Source organism: Falco naumanni, chromosome 11, assembly GCF_017639655.2.
Source record: "Falco naumanni isolate bFalNau1 chromosome 11, bFalNau1.pat, whole genome shotgun sequence".
Taxonomy (NCBI): domain Eukaryota; kingdom Metazoa; phylum Chordata; class Aves; order Falconiformes; family Falconidae; genus Falco; species Falco naumanni.
In genome coordinates, this window is record NC_054064.1 from 9237066 (window position 1) to 9261417 (window position 24352).

General features: G+C 61.4%; 4 protein-coding genes across 24 annotated transcripts in view; 3 read left to right on the forward strand and 1 right to left on the reverse strand.

Annotated features, from left to right (window-relative positions):
• The first annotated feature begins 1267 nt into the window (after positions 1–1267).
• Positions 1268–6777, forward strand: LOC121095652 (flavin-containing monooxygenase 5-like). 4 transcript variants are annotated; one of them, XM_040610806.1, is made up of 11 exons: positions 1356–1444; positions 2091–2265; positions 2879–3036; positions 3225–3413; positions 3495–3657; positions 3900–4042; positions 4461–4660; positions 5013–5362; positions 5709–5781; positions 6028–6097; positions 6374–6777. In XM_040610806.1, exons 3-11 carry the CDS (start codon positions 2905–2907, stop codon positions 6413–6415), a joined length of 1362 nt encoding a protein of 453 aa, XP_040466740.1. In that variant the 5' UTR covers positions 1356–1444; positions 2091–2265; positions 2879–2904; the 3' UTR covers positions 6416–6777. The 4 variants fall into 4 exon arrangements, with proteins under 4 accessions (XP_040466741.1, XP_040466740.1, XP_040466739.1 ...); XM_040610807.1 differs by having other exon boundaries at positions 1268–1444; positions 2135–2265; positions 6028–6777; XM_040610805.1 differs by having other exon boundaries at positions 6028–6777.
• A 97-nt stretch (positions 6778–6874) lies between these two features.
• On the forward strand, positions 6875–12101 carry LOC121095651 (flavin-containing monooxygenase 5-like). Its single transcript, XM_040610804.1, has 8 exons — positions 6875–7610; positions 8623–8811; positions 8893–9055; positions 9804–9946; positions 10203–10402; positions 10479–10828; positions 11241–11313; positions 11396–12101. The coding sequence occupies exons 1-8, from the start codon at positions 7476–7478 to the stop codon at positions 11748–11750; spliced, it is 1608 nt and encodes a 535-aa protein (XP_040466738.1). The 5' UTR covers positions 6875–7475; the 3' UTR covers positions 11751–12101.
• Positions 12102–12470: 369 nt separating this feature from the next.
• On the forward strand, positions 12471–20374 carry PRKAB2 (protein kinase AMP-activated non-catalytic subunit beta 2). 11 transcript variants are annotated; one of them, XM_040611305.1, is made up of 9 exons: positions 12478–12533; positions 13433–13672; positions 15140–15317; positions 15539–15705; positions 16598–16691; positions 17275–17395; positions 17608–17704; positions 18615–18748; positions 18930–19041. In XM_040611305.1, exons 3-9 carry the CDS (start codon positions 15156–15158, stop codon positions 19028–19030), a joined length of 876 nt encoding a protein of 291 aa, XP_040467239.1. In that variant the 5' UTR covers positions 12478–12533; positions 13433–13672; positions 15140–15155; the 3' UTR covers positions 19031–19041. The 11 variants fall into 11 exon arrangements, 10 of the variants coding, with proteins under 10 accessions (XP_040467242.1, XP_040467239.1, XP_040467240.1 ...); XM_040611306.1 differs by having other exon boundaries at positions 12486–12533; positions 13466–13672; XM_040611304.1 differs by having other exon boundaries at positions 12516–12533; positions 13384–13672.
• Positions 20375–20565: 191 nt separating this feature from the next.
• The window catches only part of LOC121095900 (myomegalin-like), a 35876-nt gene continuing 32089 nt past the window's right edge, over positions 20566–24352 (reverse strand). For 6 of the 8 annotated variants that reach the window (XM_040611300.1, XM_040611302.1, XM_040611295.1 and 3 more), the window contains 11 exons: positions 23638–23859; positions 23329–23460; positions 23078–23197; positions 22808–22985; positions 22612–22736; positions 22268–22369; positions 21898–22085; positions 21515–21652; positions 21296–21434; positions 21129–21175; positions 20566–20927 (listed from right to left, as the gene is read on the reverse strand). In XM_040611300.1, the coding sequence (XP_040467234.1) occupies positions 20832–20927; positions 21129–21175; positions 21296–21434; positions 21515–21652; positions 21898–22085; positions 22268–22369; positions 22612–22736; positions 22808–22985; positions 23078–23197; positions 23329–23460; positions 23638–23859 (1487 nt within the window). In that variant the 3' untranslated portion in view covers positions 20566–20831. The remainder of the gene's footprint in view (positions 20928–21128; positions 21176–21295; positions 21435–21514; positions 21653–21897; positions 22086–22267; positions 22370–22611; positions 22737–22807; positions 22986–23077; positions 23198–23328; positions 23461–23637; positions 23860–24352) is intronic. The other 2 variants (XM_040611296.1, XM_040611298.1) reach the window with 2 other exon arrangements.

The window sequence follows — 24352 nt, forward strand, 5'->3', positions numbered from 1 at the left end:
CTTTCCTACCCTGGCACCCTTGGTCCTGGCAGCCTAGTTTCTCATGGAGGACTGCTTGTCCTTGGCGGGAGGGGACCGTGTGGAGCCTCTGTAATGAGTCAGGGCTGAGACTGAGCCAGAAAAGCACAGAATCCCCATCAACAGAGGCCACAGCCAGATGGAGTGAGGGCTCTGGACTGAGCTTAGTGACTCTCGACATCTGACTGGGAGTGACTGGCCCCAGGTGAGGCTTGTCATGGCCATTAAGGTCTATTAGTGCACTCGGGCCCTTGAAATCGTGGGATAAGTCGTATTAAAACCAGGCAGTGTTTAAGGGTGAAGGTGCAGGAGCAGCCTGGGGGCTGCTGGTACTCCAGTGCCTGAAAAAAAATCCCCTGGGTTGCACCACGTGCCTGGCAGCCGCTGGGCCAGTCCAGCAGGTACAACAGCAGCACCTGGCCAGCCCTCCCACCCCAAGGCAGAGACAAGCTCTGGTGGCTGTGCGATTACGGGCAGCTGGCATGCTGTGGCATGGTCAGGGTTTGGGATTATCTGGGCTTGTTGAGCTGTGACAAAACATCTTAGCTTTACTTTTTCCCAAAACCACAGTGCTTTTTATCCAAGTGGTTCTTGCAGCTGTTGGGATCCTCCTCTGCAGGCCATGGAAGAGTAGGGCAGCAACTGTGTGCATCTGCGGCTTCTTCCCACATGCATACGCGTGTGCTAGAAGTTGCTCCTGACTCACCTGCAGGACCTTCCACAAGCTGCTTGGTGCCACCCACCATCACCAGTGCATGGCCCTGCTGGCTCACAAGCTGCCCACCCACCCTCTCACCTCAGCTCTGCCTCTGCCCACCTCTGCCAGCAAGACATCTGATCTCCTTTTGTGCTTGTGTCCATCGCTCCTTGTCACTTGTCACTGGCCGAGGTGCCAGCCTGGTGACAGGAAGGAGGGGACTGGTGCTTTCTGCTCAGCTTGTCCCACAGCACAGGCACCTCTGCCCGCTGTGGAAGCCCTAGGCAGATGTGTCCACATGCCCTGCCCACCACACCGCACATCCCAGGTGCTTGCCAGATGCGGGGGGCTGTGGCTTCCCCATGGACAGCAACAAGCCATCTTTGACTGAAACACCACGGCTTGACCCTGGTGCACTCCCATGGTTCCCTGTGGCTGATGGCAACGGTTTGGTCGGGCCATGAGCCCAAGCACAGTGGGGACAAAGTCCAGGGCTGCGCAGCCTCTCGTAGCTGCCAAGGGAGAAGGACAAATTTGAAGACAACCTGTGCAGAGGTTTCATACCACAGTGGTTGGGTTGAGGGCTGGGGTAAAGTCTCCTGTACCTGTTGCCCCTGGACAGTCCCTGCCGAACTTAGAAAAGAGCCAGAAGCCAGCTGAGAGCGGAGCAGGGAGGGTGGCACTGCCAGTGCTGCCCCCTCGCCATCCCCGTGCCAATCCCCTTGCCCGGTAAGAGATGCTTTCAATGCTTTTCAGCAGGCAGGCACAGCGTGGGGGCTGACAGCTCGACACCTCTGTCCCCGGCAGAGATCAGCCCTAGCCAACAGTGAGGGACAGGAGGAGCTTTATTATACTCACCGCAAACATATTACGAGTCTTGGAATGTTAAAACGGTTTCAGCTGCAGAGCTTGGCCCCTCCGCAGCCCTGCGCCTTGCTCAGCTCTGGGGTGAAGCTCCCCGGACACAGGAGAGCAAACTTCTCCTGCAGCCCCCAGGGGCTGTGCAGCCACCGATGTGCCAGAAGCCAGCGGTGTGCTCCCCAGCCACCTGCTCCGTGCCTCCCGCTGCCCGGGAGAGCCTTTTCCTAACCAGTCCCACCACCCCAGCACCACTGACACCCCAGCAGCATGGTGCTTCTCACACCCGGGTCCTGCTGGCCCTGGGACTCTGGCAGCCCAGGAGCCGGCCGTGGGGATGCTATGCTCACATGCCCAGCCCAGGGCCACGGAGGGGGTGGGGGTGGGGGGGTGACATGGTGCTGGGTGCCACCAGAGCAGCCAGTGCTGCGTGTGCCCCGGGTATCGGCATAAACAGGGTTGGGCTAATCCTGATAATTCCAAAGGTTAACATTCAGGGCGGTGTTTGCTTTCGCAGTGTCCATGCCACAAGGGCCAGCTGCGTCTCTGCCTCTCCTGCAGCCCCGTGTCCCTACGGTGTCCCAGCACGGAGGCTCCCAGCAAGGCGCCTGCGGTGGCTCCTTACACCACCATCCCAGGCTGTAGCAAGAGCCGCTGCCGGAAGAGCCAAGCGGCAGCTGGGAGCCAGCCAGGTACGGCCTTCCTCTCCCCGGCCCCGTGGGAGGCGTGACGGAGGGGGAGGCCCTGCTCACGGCCACTGCGCACCATAAAGCCAAGCCACCGTCGGGCGTCACGGGTTGGGACAACCCGGCAGGGGCTCTCCTGTGGCTCCGTGCTTGCCGCTGGCCTTCCCTGGGCTGCAGGTCGGTTGCAGCCCCCGGTCCCTGTGGGTCACTGGCATGCTGTGGGTGCTGGGGTCGCACAACAGGCATCTCCCCGGGGAAGGGAGAGGGCGAAGGGCGGGTGGAGGGGCTGTTGCCCACCCTGGAGGGAGCCGTCGGTCCCCGCGGCAGAACAGGGCACTCTGGCACTCCTCCACCACGGGGACGTAGCGTGGGTGGGAGATTTGGAGGCTCCCTGGCACTCGGTAGCATTTCCCCTCATGGCATTCAGGGGCAATACCGTGGTGGTGCAAAACCCCAGCACTGGCCAGGTCCCTGCCGGGGAGGGGGACAGCAGTTGCTTCACAGCTGCCCCGGACAAATTTGGGGGGGGCTACCTCTCAGCTTGGGACCTCTTTGGTGCACAGGGCCAAAATTTTGCATGGCTGCACCCCTCACCCCCACTCTCCGGCACTGTCCCCAGGCAAAGACCCCGTGGCGGAGGGCAGCATGGCGAAGAGAGTGGCCATCATTGGAGGGGGCAGCAGCGGGCTGTGCGCCATCAAAGCCTGCCTGCAAGAGGGGCTGGAACCCGTCTGCTTCGAGAGGACTGGGGACATCGGGGGGCTCTGGAGGTTTGAGGTAAGCCCTGCTGGCCACGTGTCCTGCTGGGGGGCAGCACCACGGCAGCTGGAGACCAGTGGCAGCTGGTAGTGTTGCACACAGCCAGCCACGGCAGGGTCCTGGGGGCGAGGTTGAGGGTAGGGGCTTCACACAAAGGGCCGCCACATCAGCCCTGGCCAGCCCTGAGCCGTGTCCCGCTCCCGCAGGAGCACCCCGAGGAGGGCCGTGCCAGCATCTACCGCTCCGTCATCATCAACACCTCCAAGGAGATGATGTGCTTCAGTGACTTCCCCATCCCCGATGACTTCCCCAACTACATGCACAACTCCAAGATCATGGAATACTTCCGCATGTACGCCCGGCACTTCGACCTGCTCCGCCACATTCGCTTCAGGGTGAGAGGTGGGGGCTCCGGGGGGCAGTGGTGGCGGGGCCAGGGGGCACGGGGTGCCTGACTCTGCCTCCCCTGCCCCCAGACCAGCGTGTGCCGGGTGTCCAAGCACCCCGACTTCGCCACCACGGGCCAGTGGGACGTGGTGACGGAGTGTGATGGGAAGCAGGAGGCGGCCGTCTTCGACGCTGTGCTGGTGTGCACGGGGCACCACACGGAGGCACATCTCCCGCTGAACACCTTCCCAGGTACCGCCCTGCGGGCTGGCCAAGGAGAGACCCCAGCAAGCCCAGTTGTGGCAGTCTCTGTTCTTCCTGCTGCTCCTCCTCCTAGCCCCAGCATTTCCCTACCTTGCTTTGGCTCCAGGAGCAGTCCCACGCTCCCCAGAAGGGGTCTGGTGGGGCCAGGGAGCATCCCCATTTCAGATTTTGCGGAGGTGACCCTCCAGCTCAGCGGCAAGAAGCCAAGCATCCCTCCTCCCTGCCCACAGGAATCGAGAAGTTCAAGGGCTTCTACCTCCACAGCCGAGACTACAAGGACGCTTGGGCTTTCACTGACAAGAGGGTCATTGTCATCGGGATCGGGAATTCAGGGTCGGACCTGGCCGTGGAGATCAGCCACACGGCCAAGCAGGTGAGCAGCAAGAGTGGGGTCCTGGGGGGCAGGACAGCCCCCCATGGGACACTGCTGGCTCCACAAGGACACCAGGACACAGGCTCTGGCACAGCCACTGCTCCGACCTGGCACTTGCTGGTTTTGGCAGTGCTGGGACCCACCAATCCCAGCCACCAGGCAACAGTGGAAGTCAAGACTTGATCCCGTATGGATACCCTGATTTCCATCCCCAAGCCCCGGGCTGGCACTGCCCCTGCGGCTCTTCCCTACCTCTCCCTGCTGGGTGCTGACCGCCAGCTCATTGCCGTCCGGGTCTTCACTCAGCACTTGGGCAGCACAAAGAGGAGTGATCCTGGGGCAAGGACACGTACCCCCCTAAGGGCAGCCCCCCAGGACCATCACAGCCTTCAGGAGCAATGCATACTTCCTTGCCCAGGTCTTCCTCAGCACCCGCCGGGGGGCATGGATCCTCAACCGCGTTGGAGATCAGGGCTACCCCATCGACGTCATCTTCACCACCCGCATGAAGGCATTCCTGAAGAAGCTGCTGAGCCCGTCCATAGTGTGCCACCTTGCCGAGAACCAGCTGAACGCCAGATTTGACCACTCGCACTACGGCCTGAAGCCAAAGCACAGGTGCCAGCAAATGCTCCCCCTGCCCAGGAGGGGCTCTCCGCCTCCCACCATGTCCAGTCCCACTTGGCCATGCTCGCTGTGCTCAGGCTGGGGCCAAGGCACCAGCCCTGGAAATGGAGTCAATAGCTGTGTTGTGCCCAGACAATGCTCAAGGGAGCCACCACTGCTCCTTCCAGGGACCCACAGTGTCACCAGTGCAGTGGCAGCTGCCCAGCGTCCCTGGGGGACCAGCCCCACTGGGAATGAGCATCCCTGGGGCTGAGCATACCCAGAGCAGGGAGCAGGGGCTGGAGCAGGACGTGGAGCAGAGACACACTACCCCAGTGCCCTCATGGCTCCTTGTACCTTCCAGGATCTTTAACCAGCACCCGACCATCAATGACGACCTGCCCAACCGCATCATTTCGGGCAGGGTGCAGGTGAAGCCCAACGTTCAGGAGTTCACAGAGACATCTGCCATCTTCGAGGACGGCACCAGGGAAGACATTGATGCCGTGGTCTTTGCCACGGGGTACAGCTTCTCCTTCCCCTTCCTCGAGGGTTGCGTGAAGGTGGTGGAGAACCAGATCCCCCTCTACAAATTCATGTTCCCGCCGGACCTGGAGAAGCCGACACTGGCTTTCATTGGCCTCATCCAGCCCTTGGGTGCCATCATGCCCATCTCAGAGCTCCAGTGTCGCTGGGCCACCCGTGTCTTCAAGGGTAAGCAAGGCAAACCTCCCCTGTGGCCGCAGCCTGGGCTTGCACCCCTGGTGCCGGCGCAAATGGTGCACAGACATGCCTGGGAGGCAGCAGCCAGCTGTGCCATCTGGCCATGGGGAACGGCACGGCCATCCTGCAGCTGTGGTGGTGAGCTGGGCTTTTGCCTGAGCAGCACAGGGACATCTGTACCCTGAGCCCCATGGGCTACTCCTTCCCATCCCAAGGAGCTTGGACATGCCGCAGGTGCCAGACTGCCAGCCACGGTGGTGCCAGCAAGAGCAGCACCACAGTGGCCATTGTTGCCAGCGGGGTGCAGCACCCCCATGCTGTGGCTTATCCTCCCTAGGGCTGAACAAGCTTCCCCCACGGCACGACATGGAGGCTGACATCAAGAAGAAGAGAGAAGCGATGGCGAAGGAGTAAGACCCTCCTCAGGGAACAGGGAGGGAGCTGGTTTGGGCACAGCTGCATGTAGGCACCCATCCTGTCCCCTGGCTACGTCCCAGCACATTTGGCCATGCCGACAAACGGCAGGGATGTGCCTAGCCGCACTACCCCCATCCCGCTGATTCCCTCCCGATGGCGGTCCCTCCAATACCACCTTGCCGGCATGTGGGGCACTGCTGCCTCTGCTGCCAGCACCCACCTGCCCTCCCTGCCCGCAGGTACGTGAAGAGCCAGCGGCACACCATCCAGGTGGATTACATCCCTTACATGGACGAGCTCGCCTGCCAGGTGGGGGTCAAGCCCAACCTGCTCGCCCTCTTCCTCACCGACCCCAAGCTGGCGCTGGAGGTGGCCTTCGGGCCCTGCACGCCATACCAGTACCGCCTGCGGGGCCCGGGCGAGTGGGAAGGTGCCAGGGCGGCCATCCTCACCCAGCGACAGCGCATCATCAAGCCCCTGCAGACACGGCACGTGGAAGACCACCCCTCCGCCCCTGCCGTGCCCCTCATTTTCAAGCTGGTCGGGGCTGTGGCCGTCCTTGCCTTTGTTTTTGCTTACTTGTAGGTGCCCTACAAGCGCGGGAAGGGAGGCTTTGCAATGTGCTGAGGGGCCTGGCTGGCCACCCCCTGTCCCATGACAGCCTGGGCACCATGGCAAGAGCCCTCCTTCTGCCTGGCACGTCCCCGCCATGGCCACACCATGAGCTTGGGATGCACAGAGTCTCCCCAGCTGCTGGAATAATGCCTCAGTGCCCGCTCTGCACCTCCCCGGGGAGCTGCTGCCAGGGCCAGAGGAGGAAATGCTCTCACACGAGTAAAATCCAGTCCCTCTCAGCCAGAGCTTTTGACCCAGCAGTAACACACTGGGCTTTTCTGTCACCTCTAACCCAGCCATGCCACCCCTGGCCCATTCACACAATAGCTAAATAGCACAGCAGACTTCCTAACTGGATAAATGTGTTAAACAGAGACAGGCGTCTGTCCCGTTCCTGACACCACTGTGACCCCCTGCACGCCAGGGGGGATGCGCGCAGGTTTGAGGTCACGACCATGGCAGCGTGGGTTGCATGCATGCACACACATGTATCCACAGCAAAACAGCTGCACTCAGGGTGTGCAGTGCCGGAGCAGGTCACAGGGGTCACAGCAGCATGGCTCAGTGCCACCCTCGTCACCAGCACACAGCCCCTCCAGAAGATGGCCGGGTGGGTTGGGGTCCCAGAGAGGTGACAAGGGGGTCCTGACCACCACATGCTGAGGCTGGCATAGCTGCTGGCTACCAGTGCTCCGAGCATCTCCTGGTTTTGTTTTCTATGCCATGACCTGCTGAAATATGGAGCTCGGCCACATCTCACCCCCCACACCCACGAAGTCCCAGGGCAGCGTCGGCACCATTAAGCACTTACAGCACCTAATAAAACTCTTGCAGCGGGTGGGCGCGGGCAGGAGGTGTGGCACGGCAGCAAGGGGAACCTGTAGATCACGTCTGGAAGAAACACACCTCCTGTGACACACCAGCTGACCTCAGTCCTCCATGGGGAGCACAGGAACAGCCATCCCCAACTGAGCAGCACTCGTGTGACCTGCCAGGCTCCACACCCTCCTGAGCGCGTTTTGTCCCTGGCTGAGGCTTCCCCAGCATCCCTGCCACAACCACACCGTGGGACATGGCTGCCCGGAGAGCAGCCATCATCGGTGCCGGTGCCTCTGGCCTGTGCGCCCTGAAATGCTGCCTGGATGAGGGGCTGGTACCCACCTGCTTCGAGAGGAGCTGGGACATCGGGGGGCTCTGGCGCTTCGAGGTAAGCCCCGTGCCCTGCCAGCCTGCCCCGTGGCAGCAGCACGGGTGGGACTGGGATGGATGGCTGGCAGCTAGTGAAGCACCGCTCCCTTGCTCTGCGTGGGTGCGCAGGCAGGCTTCCAAGAAAGGCCACGGAAAAGAAAAAATGCTCTGGTAGGGGGAGGTCCCCCTGGTGCCAGCTGGTGTACCAGCCACACCGGCCCTGTCTCCTTCCCCCCAGCAGCAGGACAGACCCTCCCTAAGGACCTTACCCCAGAGCTCGCTTTCCCATCCGACCCTGCTGTCTGTCCCAGTCCCCGTCTTACCCAGCCCTTCCCTGGAAGTCCCAGTAGCTCCTCTCCCTGCCTCTGAGCCGTTTGCCCACAGGCACCAAGCACTGCCTCCCCCGTGCCTTGGCTCTCCCTGCCTCGGGGGAAGCCCCGGCGCTCTTTTCTGCCCCACCTATAACAAAGCTGCTGCTTTTTCCCCTGGGGACCCACCCACAAAAAGAGCAGCCTGATACCTGGCTGGGAGAGCCTGGGGGGGACGCACAGGGTGCCACACCAGCCTGGGAATCGGGGTGGTTGGGTTACAGTTCGCTGGTTCCACCCACGGTGGAACAGAGCCAGGGCAGCGGCCGGGGCAGAGACCCCAGGGGCAGGAGCGCCCGCTCAGCTGGCAGCACCTGCGGCTCAGGAACCGGAGAGACCCAATGTGGTCACCGGGGCAATGACAGCGCGGACAGCTTTGGGAATGCTCCGCCTCATGGGGGCCGCAGGGAGAGTGGGGGAACCGAGGCACAAGACCTCCCACAACTTGCTGTCACCACTGCATGGCCCCCGCCAACTCAGAGCTTTCTCTTCCCTGTTCTGTGGGGTGGGCGGTTGCACCCGGGGGAGGACGCTGGGTGCAGACAGGTGCTATGACCACCTGTGGCTTAATCCTGCACCCACAAGCATGGTGAGGTGCCTGGCAGGGCAGGCTGGCAGCCCTGGGGTCCCCGGCTGGCGCCAAGCCATGTCCCGCTCCCGCAGGAGCACCCCGAGGAGGGCCGTGCCAGCATCTACCGCTCCGTCATCATCAACACCTCCAAGGAGATGATGTGCTTCAGTGACTTCCCCATCCCCGATGACTTCCCCAACTACATGCACAACTCCAAGATCATGGAATACTTCCGCATGTACGCCCGGCACTTCGACCTGCTCCGCCACATTCGCTTCAGGGTGAGAGGTGGGGGCTCCGGGGGGCAGTGGCGGCGGGGCCAGGGGGCACGGGGTGCCTGACTCTGCCTCCCCTGCCCCCAGACCAGCGTGTGCCGGGTGTCCAAGCGCCCCGACTTCGCCACCACGGGCCAGTGGGACGTGGTGACGGAGCGTGATGGGAAGCAGGAGGCGGCCGTCTTCGACGCTGTGCTGGTGTGCACCGGGCACCACACGGAGGCACATCTCCCGCTGAACACCTTCCCAGGTACCGCCCTGCGGGCCGCTCGCCCGATCCCTCACACTCCTGGGACCACCCTCCTTTCCAGCTCAGCCCCCACCCCACTCTGGCTGCTGACAAAAATGCCTCCACAGGTTAATGTGCCAGGTGGGATTGCATGAGCCTGCTGCCATCCCATCCATCTCGGTGGCCTGTCCTCAGTGCCTCTTGCCATGCACCTGACCAAAGCGCCCTGTTCTGCTGCCAGCTCACCTCCCCCACCGCAGACAGGCTCCCCGTGTGGCTGGCCACGCACCAGCTGGGCTTTCCAGCTCCCCGGCCAGGCTTGAGAGCTCAGTGCTGGTGGTGGCCTTCTCCTCTGGGTGTCAGGCAAAAATGCCTGGAGGGCTTTCAGCTGTGGAGACCCTCTGACTGGGGAAGAGGCTGGAGCACACTGTCACCAGGGTCTGGCAGGATGGCACAGACCCCAGCTGCTCCTCTGCCTCCAATGCCTGACACTGGGGGAACTGCAGGAGGATTTGGGGACGGGAGCATGGAGGTCTCCAGTCCAAGCCCTGCTCCAAGCCAGGCCAGCCCCAAAGCCAGAGCAGGATGCTCGGGGCCACACTGGGCATCTCCCAGGCTAGAGATGCCACTGCCTCTCTGGGCACCACCCCAGGGCTGTGTCACTCCTGTTGGTCCCAACCTGTTCCCAAAACACACCACCAGTCTGAGCAGGGGGACAGCCCCCCCAGCCTCACATCCCAGTACAGCATGGCTTCCCTCTCTCTTCCAGGCCTGAATAAGTTTGAGGGCTGGTACCTGCACAGCCGGGACTACAAGAGCCCACAGTCCTTTTCAGGCAAGAGGGTAGTCGTGGTTGGCACCGGGAATTCAGGCATTGACATCGCGGTGGAGCTCAGCCACACAGCCAAGCAGGTGTGCTAGGAGAGCTGCCAGGGCTGGGGTACTTATTATTTAAATCCCGGAGGGCACTAAAAACCACCGTGCCAGCCCCTGTGGGCTCCTCTCCCTCCAGCACCCGGCCACAAGCACCCTATCCCCTCTCAGTGGGGGTGGCTGTTGTGGTCCCAGCAGCTGTGCTGGCATCCCTGCTGTCCAAGGAGCACGGCGGGGGCCCAGCCTGGTCCCAAGGATGCTGCCACACCACTGTCTCTCCTCTCCTTCCTCCCAGGTCTTCCTCAGCACCAAGCGCGGGACCTGGGTGCTGCACCGGGTGGCAGATGGTGGGTACCCCTTCGACTTCTCCTACCTCAGCCGCTTTGTGCAGCTCCTACACAGCCTGGTGCCTCAAAACGTCAGCAGTTTTTATCTGGAGAGGAAGATGAATGCCCGCTTTGACCACGCACTCTATGGCCTGCAGCCCCAGCACCGGTGAGCACCTGAGCAGCACCCCAGGTACCTGGCCATCCCGCTGCCTGAGCCCACACGAGGTCTCTGTGCCTTCCAGGATCTTTGACCAGCACCCGACCATCAATGACGACCTGCCCAACCGCATCATTTCGGGCAGGGTGCAGGTGAAGCCAAACATCAAGGAGTTCACAGAGACATCTGCCATCTTTGAGGATGACACCAGGGAAGACATTGATGCTGTGGTCTTTGCCACGGGGTACAGCTTCTCCTTCCCCTTCCTTGAGGGTTGCGTGAAGGTGGTGGAGAACCAGATCCCCCTCTACAAATTCATGTTCCCGCCGGACCTGGAGAAGCCGACACTGGCTTTCATTGGCCTCATCCAGCCCCTGGGTGCCATCATGCCCATCTCAGAGCTCCAGTGTCGCTGGGCCACTCGTGTCTTCAAGGGTAAGCAAGACAGTTTGGGGGGGATGCAGCTGGGCTCCTCCAGCTACAGCATGACAGAGTTGTTCAGCTGGTGGCATCTCCTTACATGCCAACTCCTTCTGCTCACCTTTTTACCCTCCTTTTGTTTCTTCCTGAGGACAAAACCCAGCACTGCATTTTGCAGTGAGCCTCACACTCATCTGCTCTTGCAGGGGCCACTAACAGGTGCCATTCCTAGCAAATCACCTTCTCCCTTTCCTTTCCTGCCATCGCTATCTTTGCCTGTGCCTCCCAGTTTGCTCCTGATGTGGTGGCATGTCCTCAAAGCCCCAAAAGCTTCCACGTGCAAGCAGAGGCCAGGCTGGACTGCAGAAGCAGCCACGTCACAGAAGCAGCACAGCCCTCCCTCCAGCTACAGCCTCCTCTTCCCTAGGGCTGCAGGACCTACCGCCATCCGCCGATATGCTGGCTGACATCACACAAACCAAGGAGAAAATGGCCAAGCGGTAAGGACCCTGCGCAGGCATCGTCCCTGCCACCTTTACCCTTATGCCCACACACCAAACCCCCTGCCCTCCCTGCCCGCAGGTACGTGAAGAGCCAGCGGCACACCATCCAGGTGGATTACATCCCTTACATGGACGAGCTCGCCTGCCAGGTGGGGGTCAAGCCCAACCTGCTCGCCCTCTTCCTCACCGACCCCAAGCTGGCGCTGGAGGTGGCCTTTGGGCCCTGCACACCGTACCAGTACCGCCTGCGGGGCCCGGGCGAGTGGGAAGGTGCCAGGGCGGCCATCCTCACCCAGCGACAGCGCATGCTCAGGCCCCTGCGAGCCAGGGCCAGGGCCTGCCCTGCCTGCTCCAGCACCGTGCCGCATGTCTTCATGGTCTTCAGCATTGGCTTGATCGTGGCCACCCTCATCTATGTCTTGCTATCTCCTTAACCTAAAATGAAGGAGACAGCTGGTCCTCCCGGCAACCTGCTTCCTTTCCTTCGGGCCTGGGTGTTCCTGTAGTCTCTTGCTAGGTCTGCACCATGCCAGGAGGCACGGAATCGGTTCCTTGAAGACACGGCCTGGGCTGTCTCATCTTCCTGCTGCGGCCGGGCCACACCAGGTCTTGCCCGGGGCTGCCATGACAGGGATCGTTCCCCTTCCCGAAATCCCGGCCCAGCAGCTCCACAATCTCTGTCCAGGGGTTTGGTCAGCGCAGAGGCAGCGGGGAAAGCGGGAGCTTGGCCGGCCAGGGCCCTCGAGAAAAGGGCAATAAAGCTTGTCCCAGTGCTGAGGGGACCGGGAACCACGCTGTGTGGGCTGCCTCTGTCTCCAGTGCCCGTCCTGAGGCGCCTGCAGGCAGCCCGCTGCCCACCCGCCCACCTCAGCTCAGCTCCCACCCGCCCCACCGCCGGCCTGCCCCCCCGGCCCCAGCCCTGGCGCTGCCCTCAACCGACATGGCCGCCCAGGGGCTGAGGTGCGGATGAAGCGGCGCGACCCTCAGCCCGCACGCCGGCCCGGCCGCCCTTAACAACAATGGACGACAATAAGCCGCCCCCAACAAACATGGCGGCTGCCGGGCAGCGGGGAAGCGGGTCCGCGGAGGGGGGGGGCGCGGCCATAGAGCGGCGCGCGGGGGCGGGCCAGAGCGCCCCGCAGAGGCTGGCGGTGGCGGCGGGGGGTGTCGCCATTTTGGACGGAGGCGGAGAGCGGGGCGGCGGCGGCGGCGGGCAGGTGGGGCCGCGGTGCGGGGCCGGGGGTGACGGCGGGGTGTCACGGCTGGCCAGGCCGCCGGCGGGTGGGCGGGAGAAGGTGGGTGAGGCATGGCTGGGCGCCCCCCCGGGCCACGCTGCGGTGGCCTGCGCCCCTCGTTCTGTGGCCGGCCTGAGCCGTGCCCCGCAGCCCCTTCAGGAGGGCCCGGCCGGGCCGCTGCCGCCTGCCGGCTCCTCAGGGCCGCGGCGGGCGCTGGCAGGGCAGGGGAGCGGGGCCCGGGGGCCGGCCGTGCCGTGACCGCGCTGCCGCCGCCTGGCAGAGCCCTGCTCCCGGCCGTGCCGCTCGGCGGGGCCGGGCAGGGAGCGCGGCTCTCCCCGGCTCATCCCCTTCACCTCACGGCACCCCGAGCTCGGCTTCCCCTCGGGAGGCGGGAGAGGAGCCCGGCTTCCCTGGGTAACCCCGGAGGTGCCGGCCGGGCAGGCTGCGGGCAGGGAGGTGCTGAGCAGAGACCCGGTCCGCCCAGAACAAACCCTGCCAGGCTGGCCGGTGTTCCCCGCTGCGGGAAGCTGGTGTCCCGGGGGTTTGCTGGCCGGGTGCGAGAGGTGGCAAGCGAGACATGGCAAGGTGTGGTGTTTCCAGTGTGGTGGTCCGAGTGGGGAGGTGGAAGGGTCTTGCAATCCGGCAGCAGGCACCCACCGTGCTGCGGACTGCAGCTGGCAGCGGCTTGCTGCCAAACTGGCAGCAGATGCGCTGAGGCACCGTGGAGGCTTCGCTTGGGCTTTGGTATGGGCAGCATTTCCATCGGTGCCTTGGAGGTACTTGTGTACGTCCCTCGGAGCGTGCTGTGCTATGGGGGCTTGTCTGAATGCAGGAGGGTTTGAGCTGTAGAAGTTCATTCAGTAAAAAGCCAAGTACCGCAGGCTACATCCAAAGAGTTGGCTGTCCCAGCGCAGCAGGGTGCCTGCGATGCAGGAGGTGAGGTGGTCTTGTCTGCACGGGGTTTTGGATACCATGCGCTGGAGAGGAGCCACCGCTTGGGAGAAACCTCAGGAGGCGTTTGGAGAGCGTGACCTGTAAGGGACAGCCAGAGGGACTGGATTCCTTTTAGAGAAGAGAAAGAGAAGCTTTCACACCTGTTAACACCTGCACGCATCTCTCAGGTCAGTCTTGGTACAAGAGAATGTTCAGCCTTTCCTGCCTTCGTCCCCATAGATAGTAGTAAGGGAGCCTTAGCGGAGATACTAGGGAAGAAGCTCCTCCACAGCAGGTCTAGTGGCACAGGGGCAGGTTGTGTGAGGAGCTGGCTGAGCCTCCTTCGGGGCAAAGGGGGAAGGTGTCAGAGCGAATGATGGCCCTCATCTGACCTGGATCTTCAGGTACACTTGATCCTCACTGAGAGGGGATGCTGGTATGGGTTAGCTGCCCTCCCGAGCTGCCTTTTAGCCCTCAGGATTTAAGAAATGCTTTAGTAATTGCTCCATAATGTTCTAAAGCCTGGCTTTGGCTGGCAGCCTTGCCTGGCACCCTTCTTATAATTTGATCTTCTAAACAAATCCTCAAATGTCACAACTAAGCACATGAACCAAGGCAGGCTTGCCTTGCCCTGCAGAGCCGATGATCGGCACGGTAAGCTGAAAGCTGCAAAATAACTGTGGGAAGGGGGAAAGAACCCCGGTCCATCTTGGCTGCTGGGAACTGGGTAAGGCCTGACGAGCCCCGTGTAGCTTGCAGAGGCTTTGTTGTTTGTCCCAAGAGGCACGTAATTATTCCTGGCCTGGTGCCGTATGGCCACTTCTGTTCTGCGTTCTCTGAGCTGGGTGAGACTGGGGATGATGGCCCACCTCCTGGCATTCAGGCAGCTTCCTTCATCTTGTGCCTCCAGATGGCCAGGCAGATGCCAGAGTGCCCGGGGTGGTGCCACTGGTGAGGGTCACAAGCAGACCTCGCTGCACTGTGCCGCAGCTGGCATGGTGACTTGCTTGGTGAATCATAAGTGAATGCCATCGAGAGCTGAGCTTTTTGCAGACACCACAGCATTAGTCCTACACCTTGGCCAAGCTCCAGCTTGGACGATTCCACTCGGGCAATTTAAATGCTCTCTGTCACCTTTGCCAGGCGCTAGGCTCTGCTCTTCTGCCCGCAAGCTCTTGGAGATTTGTTGGGAGCTGTTAAACAGCTGCTACTTTCACTCTCCGGCTGTTTTCTTGCTGGATGTAGGGGATTTGTCTGTAGAGCCTGACTGCAGGACTATGAAAGAGCCTCTGTTAATGCTAAGCAGTTGATTTGCCATAAAGGTTGGCTTTATTTTTCCTGTCAGCCCCTCTATTAAGCTGGCTGCTGAGGGCTTGTGTGGAACGCAGCATAACTAGTATCAGTTTTGGAGTATAACAATTACTGGCTTAACTAGAGTGATGGTTCATAAGGATATGACTATAATTAGGTCAAGCTGTCTTGTTTATTAAATTCCCATTCAGCTCCCAAACTTGGCAGTGGGAGTGAACTTTGGGCCTATTTTAGAACTGCTGTCAGTCTCCCCTGGCAAAGAACACTGGGAAACAGCGCCTTTGCTCCCCTCCTCACTGCCAGAGCCTATAGACACAGCCACACTGACGTCCTCTCTCTCACAGGGGCTGCTGAACTGTCATGGGGAACACCACCAGTGAGCGAGTGTCTGGGGAGCGCCATGGCTCCAAGTCCCATCGCTCGGATGGATCCGGTGCCCCCCACCCTGCCAAGGAGCACCCACACAAGATCATGGTGGGCAGCACTGATGACCCCAGTGTTTTCAGTACCCATGACTCCAAGGTAGGGGCTGGTCACTGCATTCCCTGTCCTGCCTTCTGGGGCCCTGGCTGGGGCTTCAGCTCACTGGCTGCGCTCCTGACTACGTGAGGGGGCTGTGGAGAGCTGGGAGGCTGGAGGCATTCTGCGATGCTCTTGTCTCGGTTGTGTAGATGGGCTGGGGGGAGTGAACGTGGTCCCGATCGTCTCTGTGTCTCTGTCAGGCTCTGATTTTCTTTCCTCAGATTCCTGGGGACAAGGAGTTTGTGTCATGGCAGCCAGATCTGGAGGAGTCAGCGAAACCATCGCAACAGGCTCGTCCCACTGTCATCCGCTGGGCCGATGGAGGCAAAGAAGTCTTCATCTCCGGATCTTTCAACAACTGGAGCACCAAGATCCCGCTCATCAAGAGGTAGCCAGTCCTTCAGGTTACTCTACGTTCTCCTCTGCTCCATTGAAGGGAGTGTTTTCCCTTCTGTGTGCTGGTTGCTGTTCCTTTTGCTCACCTGGCTTTTCTCAGTTCACCCAAGCTGTAGGGTCTGAGCCCAAATACATAATGATCTTCTTCCCTGGGTGGTGCTGTGGTGGTGGTGGTAGGTTGTGAAACAGAGGGGCAGGGCAGGATGGGCCACATTGCTTGCCCAGCTGGATGCCACGCAGCAGCTGGTCCTGGCAGCAGAGCCCTGCCCAGGTATGCAGCAGTCCTCTGGAAGCTGTCAGCTCTTCCCTTGGCTGTGGCCTTACCCTGTGCCTAGTTGTGTTGTTGCCAGCAGGGGTTGTTTGTTTGTCCCTCACGTGTCTTCCTGCCCCAATGATGTCCTTGCTGTCCTGCAATACATCTGTGATTTCGGTGGAAACACCCTGTAGGACTCTGGGTGTAATCCCAGCAAATCTTCTGGAATGGGTTTATCTCAATTGCAGGCTTCACAAACAGAGCTGCTACACTTGCTGCCCGCGTCTTGCAGTGCCAGCGCAGGGTTAGATGCTTTGCCCACGCGTCCTCCCCAGTGTCTTGCGCAGGGTGCCTGTCACGTTCTCTGTGCATGCAGGGCTGGACTGCCTGCAGCTCTCCGTGCAGCTGGACTCCTAAGGTCCCTTAGCCGTGCTAGTGCTCTGAACACTCACTCCCATTGAGTCTGTGCCTTAGATCACTGACGATGAGCAAGCCTAACCCTGCATGAAGGTGTTGGTGTAGAGGGGCTGGGCAGTGCATGAAAAAGTGCTGTTTTCTGGAACCCCATGGAAAAGCAGCACACAGAGCATCAACAGGGTAATGCTGTTGCATGTCTGTTCTCTCTGCACAGCCACAACGACTTTGTCGCTATCCTGGACCTCCCAGAAGGAGAACACCAGTACAAATTTTTTGTGGATGGCCAGTGGGTCCATGACCCATCCGAGGTAATGCTCAGAGTGTTAATCCTGCAGATCTTGTCTTATGCAGGGGACTAGACGTGACGTAACTGCAGCAGAGGGGGAACAGGAAGAGCAGAGGGTATGTGCCAAAACAAAAGGGGCATCTCCGTCCCATGAGTCCTTTCAGAGGCTGGTTCCTCTGGGCTTAGACACACTGTATGGGGAAATGCTGGGGAGGTACTGAGGGGCAGGGAAACACCAGAAGGCCTTTAAGTCCATTTAAGAATTGGCTACATGGGATGATGGGCCAAGGGGTCAGCACTCACTTGCCGGTTCTCCCAACTGAATCATGTGGTAGCAGCATGGGAAGGAGAAGACACTTGCCAATTGGCATGTAGCAGGATGGAGGGTGAAAATAGGAGGTGATGTAGGAGCCTGGGAGTAAAGGAAAATCCCCTCAGGGTAAACAACAGAGATCAGCAAGCGCAGAGCAGAGCTAAGCACTGGCCACTGGTGCTCTGAGGTAATGGCACAGCGATGGCAGCTCGGGCCAGGAGGATCTAGGATGCGTTGGGTGTGCTTTGATTGGAGGTAAACATAGAAAGACTCTTAGGTCAGTTCTTTCCAGCCAGTGGTCACCAGCCAGATGGGGACAATTAACAACCTGATTCATGTCAAGAAGTCTGACTTTGAAGTCTTCGATGCTTTGAAGGTGGATTCCCTGGAGAGCTCAGAAACCTCAGGTCGGGGTGAGTTTTTATGTGGCATTACAGCTTTGCATGTGCTAGTTTCCACCTCCTCTACTCTGAGACTCACTGCTCTGGGGTCAGACAGACCCCTTGAGCAGAGGTGTGGGCCTGCACCTGGGAAGAGTAGTGCTTGGCAGCATGTCCTCAGCAGCCCACAGCTGAGGCCTCATTTCTATGGAGGGGCTGTGCTGGTGTAACTTGTCCTGTGCTAGCTGTGTCCTGGAGCAGGGTCAGTGCCTGTGCGCGGCAGAGGTGGCCGTTTCAGACTGGTGAACGCCAAGAACGTCAGGCCTTTCTGTCTGCTCAACTGTAAGTCATCTAATCTGGGGTATAAGCTAGGCAAGAGCAGAATCCAGGTTATTTTCAGCAGCTACTCTTGGTTTTCATGCCAAAGTAATTTGTACTAATGCTAGCACATTGCAGACCTCCCTCGCCACTTGTGTTACAGCAGCAGGTTAGGTTACCGTGCAGACACTGGCAGTGCTGGCTCGGTGTGTAATGCTGGCAGGTAGCTCGCTCGTGTTTCGGTCCAGGGCGCTCCGAGTGTGAGCTGCCATCCCTGGTACAAACCCTGTCTCAGATGGAGCTCAGATAGAGCTCATCTTCACGTCCTTGCCAAGCCTGAGCAGGAGATACTTTGCTGGAAAGAAGCCAGCAAGCAGCAGTAGCTCCAGGGAGATGGAGCCCTTCTGGGTGCTCGGTGTTCCGAAATGGTCAGGTCAGGTGTGGTGGGGAGATACGGTTAGCCCAGCTTCCAGTGACCCCAAGCTCCTGTGGTCCCTCACGTGGGTTGAGCAGCTGCTCAGTCTAGACTTCCCATTTTGTCCTTCGTGGGACCTCCTTGTCAGGCAGTCCTGCAGCACCGAGAGCACGCAGGCGTGCTGCTTGCTGTGCCCCTGCTGCAAAGGGTACAGGGAGAGGGACTCAGCTGTGCTGAGCGCCACGTGCAGGGGTCTTGGGGTGGATACTGCAGGGTGCTTGTGTTGTGTTAGTGCATGTACTGGCTTGCAGCCCTGCTTGGAAATGCCCGGAGCTCACCTGGCTGCTTGTTGTGCAGTGAAAAGGCTGAGCTGTTGCTGTAGGATATGGGGTCATGGCTCATGGGAGATGTTTGTGCCTGGAAGACCCTGCTGGGTTCTTCCCAGCTTCTTGAGAGCTGCTCTGTGCTCGCCAGTCCTGCTTTAGCCATTTCATGTCTCCTCCTTTCTCTTCTCTTTAGACTTATCAAGTTCACCACCTGGACCTTATGGCCAAGAGATGTACGTATACCGGCCCGAGGAGCGCTTCAAATCCCCACCCATCCTCCCACCTCACCTCCTCCAGGTCATCCTGAACAAGGACACCAATATCTCGGTGGGTACCAGCATACTGCCAGCACAGAGAGCCACGCTGGGGGTGGAAAGGGAGTCCTCCCTGCAGGGAGCCTGGTCTCCGCTTGGCATTTCCTGGGAAAAGCATCACTTTTCCCATTAACCATGCTGGTTTGGCCCCTTGCTCTGCCTGCTTAGCTGAGCTCTGTTCCTGTTCAGAACAGCCAGAGACACCAGCAGCTCAGATTGCCTGAGATGGCAGCTCCCTGTGATGGCTGGGGGGTCAGGGCTCTGCTGTTCCCCTGTGACACTCCTCTTCTCCTAGTGTGACCCAGCACTGCTGCCCGAGCCCAACCACGTTATGCTCAATCACCTCTACGCGCTCTCCATCAAGGTAAGGGCAGGTCCCCTGAGGCCGCTGGGTGAGGGAAGGGGAGCTGCTGTGGCTCCCAGGAGCCTGCAGCACCTCCAGGGAGCAGAAACTGGGCGGCTGTGAGGTGTAGAGGGTGGTGCAGGGGTGGGAGGACCCATGCAGGACAGCTCGGCTGCCCGGTGAAGCGTGGCACGCGCATGGGTGTAGGTGGTTGTCTCCTTACAGTTCCCTTTAGCTGCCGGCCTGCAGCGTGGTGGAGCTGAGCAGCTCTGGGCTCTCCTGCTGTGTTCCAGAGCCTCCCTTTGCTCTGCCCTGCCTCCCTGTCCCGGGTCGGGAGCCTCGGGGCGGCAGGGCCGGGCTGGGGCTGCTCCCCACGCGGGCTCAGCGCGGCCAGGCTGCGCTGCTCTCCCGCCTGCCTCCACTGATGCGGTGCCTTTCTCAGGACGGCGTGATGGTGCTCAGCGCCACTCACCGCTACAAGAAGAAGTACGTCACCACGCTGCTGTACAAGCCCATCTGAGCTGGGGCCTTGCCCGCCCCCCCACGCAGGACACGAAATGCCGCTTTGTCTGCACACACTGGGCCACGGGACTGTGTGAGAACTGGCTGCTGGCTCCAGCCTCAAACCTGGCAGGGACACGGGCCCCATCCTACTGGTGTGGTTTGATTTAACCCTTGGTTTCCGCCCAACTACAGCTCCCCTTGGCTTCTGTGAGTCTGGGGGCCACTTGGACGCTCACCAGAATAGCCTTTCCTGTTGCCCAGCACGGAAACGGCTTCACCCTGCCCTTCTTCTCTGGCCTACAAGGGCCCCGAGGCGGTCCTGGCACTGCCCCCAGCCCAGGCCTCCAGGACCGTGTCTTGCCGAAGGTTGCTGTGCTATTGATGAATCTCCAAGGCCACCTTGATCCCCAGGGGCTCTGGGGCACCCCAGCCTGCCCCACGTCCCGCAGCCCTGGCTGTGGGGCTCCCCAGCTTGGAGGAGGGCGCTGGGCTCTGGCTGCAGCCCCGGCCCTCTGCCAGGTTCAGCACTGAGCCAGCAGGAGGGAGGGTACAGCCGGACGCCGCCACGCTTACCTGCCACTGGGACAGCACTGACAAGGACTGTGCGCCCTGTCCCCAGCATCGGCAGGATTTGCCACAGCCGGAGGGGCACCTGCGCACGCCCACGCTGGAGGGGGCCTGGGGAGAGCAGAGCAGAGCAGCTGCCCCAGGTCCCCGGCCCCACCACCTGCTGCCGGAGCAGTGCCATGTGACAGGGTTTTCTCTATTTATTACAGTATTTATTGTTCTCCATGCTGCTGGCTTGGTGTTGGAGGGGGACCCCGGAGAGGAGGAGAGGGAGCACCTAGTGGGGTGCAGAGCTGCCCTTGGGGTGCTGGAGTGGGGCTCAGCGCCCATCCCCACTGGGGCCAGCCAGTGCGTACGGCACCCTGCACTGGGGGTACCTTGGGGAGCGGGGCACAGAGAGCTGCAAGAGATGAGCGTGGCAGAAACACAACCCAAAGTAAACCTTTATTAGGAACTTACAACTCCTGAACAGAACATGGCATTTCTTACATCTTCCTCCCGCACCGGGGCCCTGACGTGCCCGGGGAGCCCCCAGAACGCAGCTCCGCTATACCTATCTATATACATATACAGACACGAGCAGGGACGGGTGGGTAGCAGGGTTACAACTGGGACCAAGTTCTAGGGTGAGGGGGTGTGAAATGCTGCTGGGCCGCAGAGGGCATCGCTTCATGCCCGGTGCTCACGAGACGGGCAGGGTCTGCTGGGACTTCACCTGGCGAGTGGCAGCAAGAGGGAGTGCTGCCACGTCGGGCCTGCACCAGGTGGCTGCCGTGCCCTGGGGACAGTTGAAGAAAATGGGTCGCTGTGTTCCCCCCAGCACATGCACCCAGCTGACCCCTCAGCACCCTGCTGCCCACCACTCTGCCACAGGGCAGAGGGGTATCTGCTATCTGTGCCCACCCCCAGGGCATCAGGGTTCCCCAGGGGAGGGGCACCTGCCCCTATCATGCGCCTCCGAGTGCCAGGGCGAACTCACCTCCAGGTTTGTCCTGGCCTTGCGCAGCATGTTGTGGGTCCTGGTCACTGTGAGGGAGAGAGAGGGGGTCGGTGAGGTCCCTGTGCTGTGGAGCCGCCCCACGCGCATGGGGACCAGCCCAGCTTGGCGGTGCCACCCCGCAGCAGGATGCCACCCAGGCCACGTACAGTGGGTCACGATAAACTGCTCCATCTTGTCCTTGAGCTGGGCTGTACTCTGCAGCTGATGGGCCATGCTCTGCAGAGCATCCTCCCGCTCAGCAAGCCGGGCCTGCAGCGTTGCAATCTCACCCTGTAGCGCCTGTTCCTGGGACAAGACGAGCGTGATGAGCAGTGAGCAGCCGGCCCCCCCGGCCCCTGCAGCACCCCACCCCGCCCTGTCCTTACCTTGTCCTGGTGCTGGGCAGGGCTGACGGGCAGCACGGTGCTCCAGAAGGCAGTGAGGAGAGATGTGCACTCCTCCAGGATGCTGTGCAGGGTGCTGGCACTGCTGCAGAGGTGCCCCATGCCTGACCACCCCAGGACCTGCGGGAGAAGGGTGCAGGAGTGGGGTGCTGCCATGGCACCTGTATCCTGCTGCACCCGGGGACTCGCCGTGCCCAGCCCAACACGCAGGGCAGTGCCAGCAGCAGCCCCCGGGCTGGAAGCTACCAGCCGCTTGCCAGCCCTGCAGGCCTCGGGGCGAGTACTGGGCTGAGGAGCAGCTTGATGCATGGTCCACAGAGAGTCTGGCCCCCAGCTGCCGCCAGCCCCTCCTGCCCATGCTTTACCTCCTTTCCCGGGAGCGGGCAGCTGGGCAGCCTGGTCGCTGGGTGCATGAGAGACATCAGCTCATGGGCCAGCCCTTTCCCCTTCAGGATGCGCTGCTCCAGGGCCCGGTAGGTGTTAGGGCAGGCAACAACGTGAGCCTGTGTCGGTTCCTTGCCCTTCTTTGCCAGTGGGTCTGCCCCACGTGGCTCTAGGGAACAAGCAGGGCTAGGTGAGAACCACTGCCTGCTCCCCCCATGGCCGTCCCCATCCCATCCCGGGGGCTTGGCTCTGCCCTGGGCTCACCACCCCTGCTCAGCAAGGGTGCTGCCACGACCTTGTCAGGTCTCAGCAGCCCCTGAGGCACAGAGGTGGGCAGGCTCCAGTACCCACCGGCTATCTGCTGGGCCGCCAACATGTCAGAGGGCAGTGGGGAGAAGTGGGGAGCTGCTAGACTTGTGCCAACATCCCGCACCGGAGGAGACGGGAAGCAGCCTGGAACAAGAAGCATGTCAGCCCCGGCGGACAGGTGTGTCTCTGTGCCTGGGGCTGCTGCGCTCCTGCCCTCCCTCTCCGCCTGCCAGCAGGGCCACTATGTCACTCCTGCTGCCACAACAGGCGAGGTGCTTGGGACCGCCCAAGCGTTGCAGAGGGGCCAGGCCTCCCAAGACCAGGAGCTGGGCAGAAGGGCCGGGGCAGGCGGCTGGGGCTGGGGGCACTGGATGTGGGTCCCATACCTGCGCGGGCCTCAGCAGAGGGGCCAGGGAGGCTCTCGCAGACGTGCAGCTCCGTGCGCGTGGTCTGCAGGAGCCGGCAGTGCTCCTCACACTGCTGCTGCTGGAGCATCAGTCTGTGCTGCAGCCTGCAGAGAGGTGACACATGGGTACGGTGCCAGCCCTGCTGGCCCCAAAGCCCCAGTGCCCCGAAGCTTACCTGTTGTTTTTCTCCTGCAAAGAGCGCTGCTCATCCCGGAGCCGGCGGACACTCTTTTGGTACTCGGTGAGCTCATCCACCAGCTTCTGCTGATTCCTGTGCCTCTGGTCCAGCTCTGCTTCAGCTTCCCGCGCCCGGGCGCAGGCAGTCAGGAACGCCTCCTGCACCTGCGCTAGCTCTGGGGACAGAGAGCATGGAGGTGTCACTGCCACCCCGCTCAGCCAGCACCCTCTGGGACTCAGACCCAGGGTGCTGGTGGTGGAGCCCCACCTTGGGAGAGGTGGTCGTGCTGAAGCCGCAGAGTCCGGTTGTCCTCACTCAGAGCCTGGTTCTCCCTGCTCAGCTGCAGCCTCAGCTCCCGTGTCTGGGCATGGAGGTCGCTGGGCAGCCCTGCAGAGGGGGAGTGGTGCCGAGTCTCTCTCCCCAGCATGCCGCCACGCACAGGGTGAGCACCCCCCCTGTGCAAAGGGGCGTGCAAAGCCTGCCCCCCCAGCAGCCCTGGCCTCAGTGCGGCACTGTACCGGTGGCCTTGCTGGTGGAGGCCAGGCGGCGCTCAAGTTGCTCCTGGAGCCGGTCATGGGTGCAGATGGACTCCTCGAGGCGCTGGCGCAGGCTGCGGATCTCCACCAAGTGTTCCTCCAGCAGGTCGGCCCCTGCCACAGCCGGGGAGGTGGCTCAGGGCAGGGAGATGGCTGCGCCACCTGCCTCGTGCCACCCTCTATCCTGCCCCACGCTACAGCCATGTCCCACAGCCACTGTGGTACCAAGTCTCCTCCCTGTCCCCTCACACCCAGGCAGGGTGCCCCCCTGCTCTCCAACACAGCCCTTACCTGTTAGCTTTTGGCTGGCGGGGTAACCCGATGGCAGGGCCCCGCAAAGCGGCTGGCCGGGAGCAGGCACACCCCAGTGGGCGCGGGTGTCAGTGGCCCTGGGGATCTCAGCCAGGCTCTGCAGCGCACCGTGTCGGTTGAGCAACGCTGGGGCTTTGCTGCCCTCTCCTAAGGAGCCCGGTGGAGCTGTGGGCTTCGCTGGTGCCACGGGCAGCGTCAGGCCTGCACACACAGGGCAAAGCGGTGAGGAGGAGGAGAGCAGGGAGGAGGAACGGGGGGTAACATGCTCCTGCCACATGCTTTTTGCCCACTTCTTGCTCTGCCCAACAGTGCAGCCCAGTGTCCCCTCACAGTCACCCCCTATTGCTAACCTCCTGCCCCAGTCAAACCTGTTCCCCCTGAAGAGCAGGGGCTCTGCCAGGGCTTGCTGATTACGTGACATGAGTTGAGGGGTCTCAGCCCCGCTCCTCCTACACAACTAACCACACCAGCCCTTTCCCAGAGGCCCTAGGGTGTGCAAGTGTCCACGCCACGGGCTAGTGCTACCTCAGGCTGCATCCATCCCACCCACCAGGTCCTCTCTACATGACAGCCACGTGTCCCCATCGTCCCCCAGCCAGAGTGATAGGACCCAACCTCAAAGCAGTAGCCCCAAGCAGGAGAAAGGCCAGGGCAAGACAGGCAAGTGGGAGAGGGTGGGGGGCCATGCGGCACA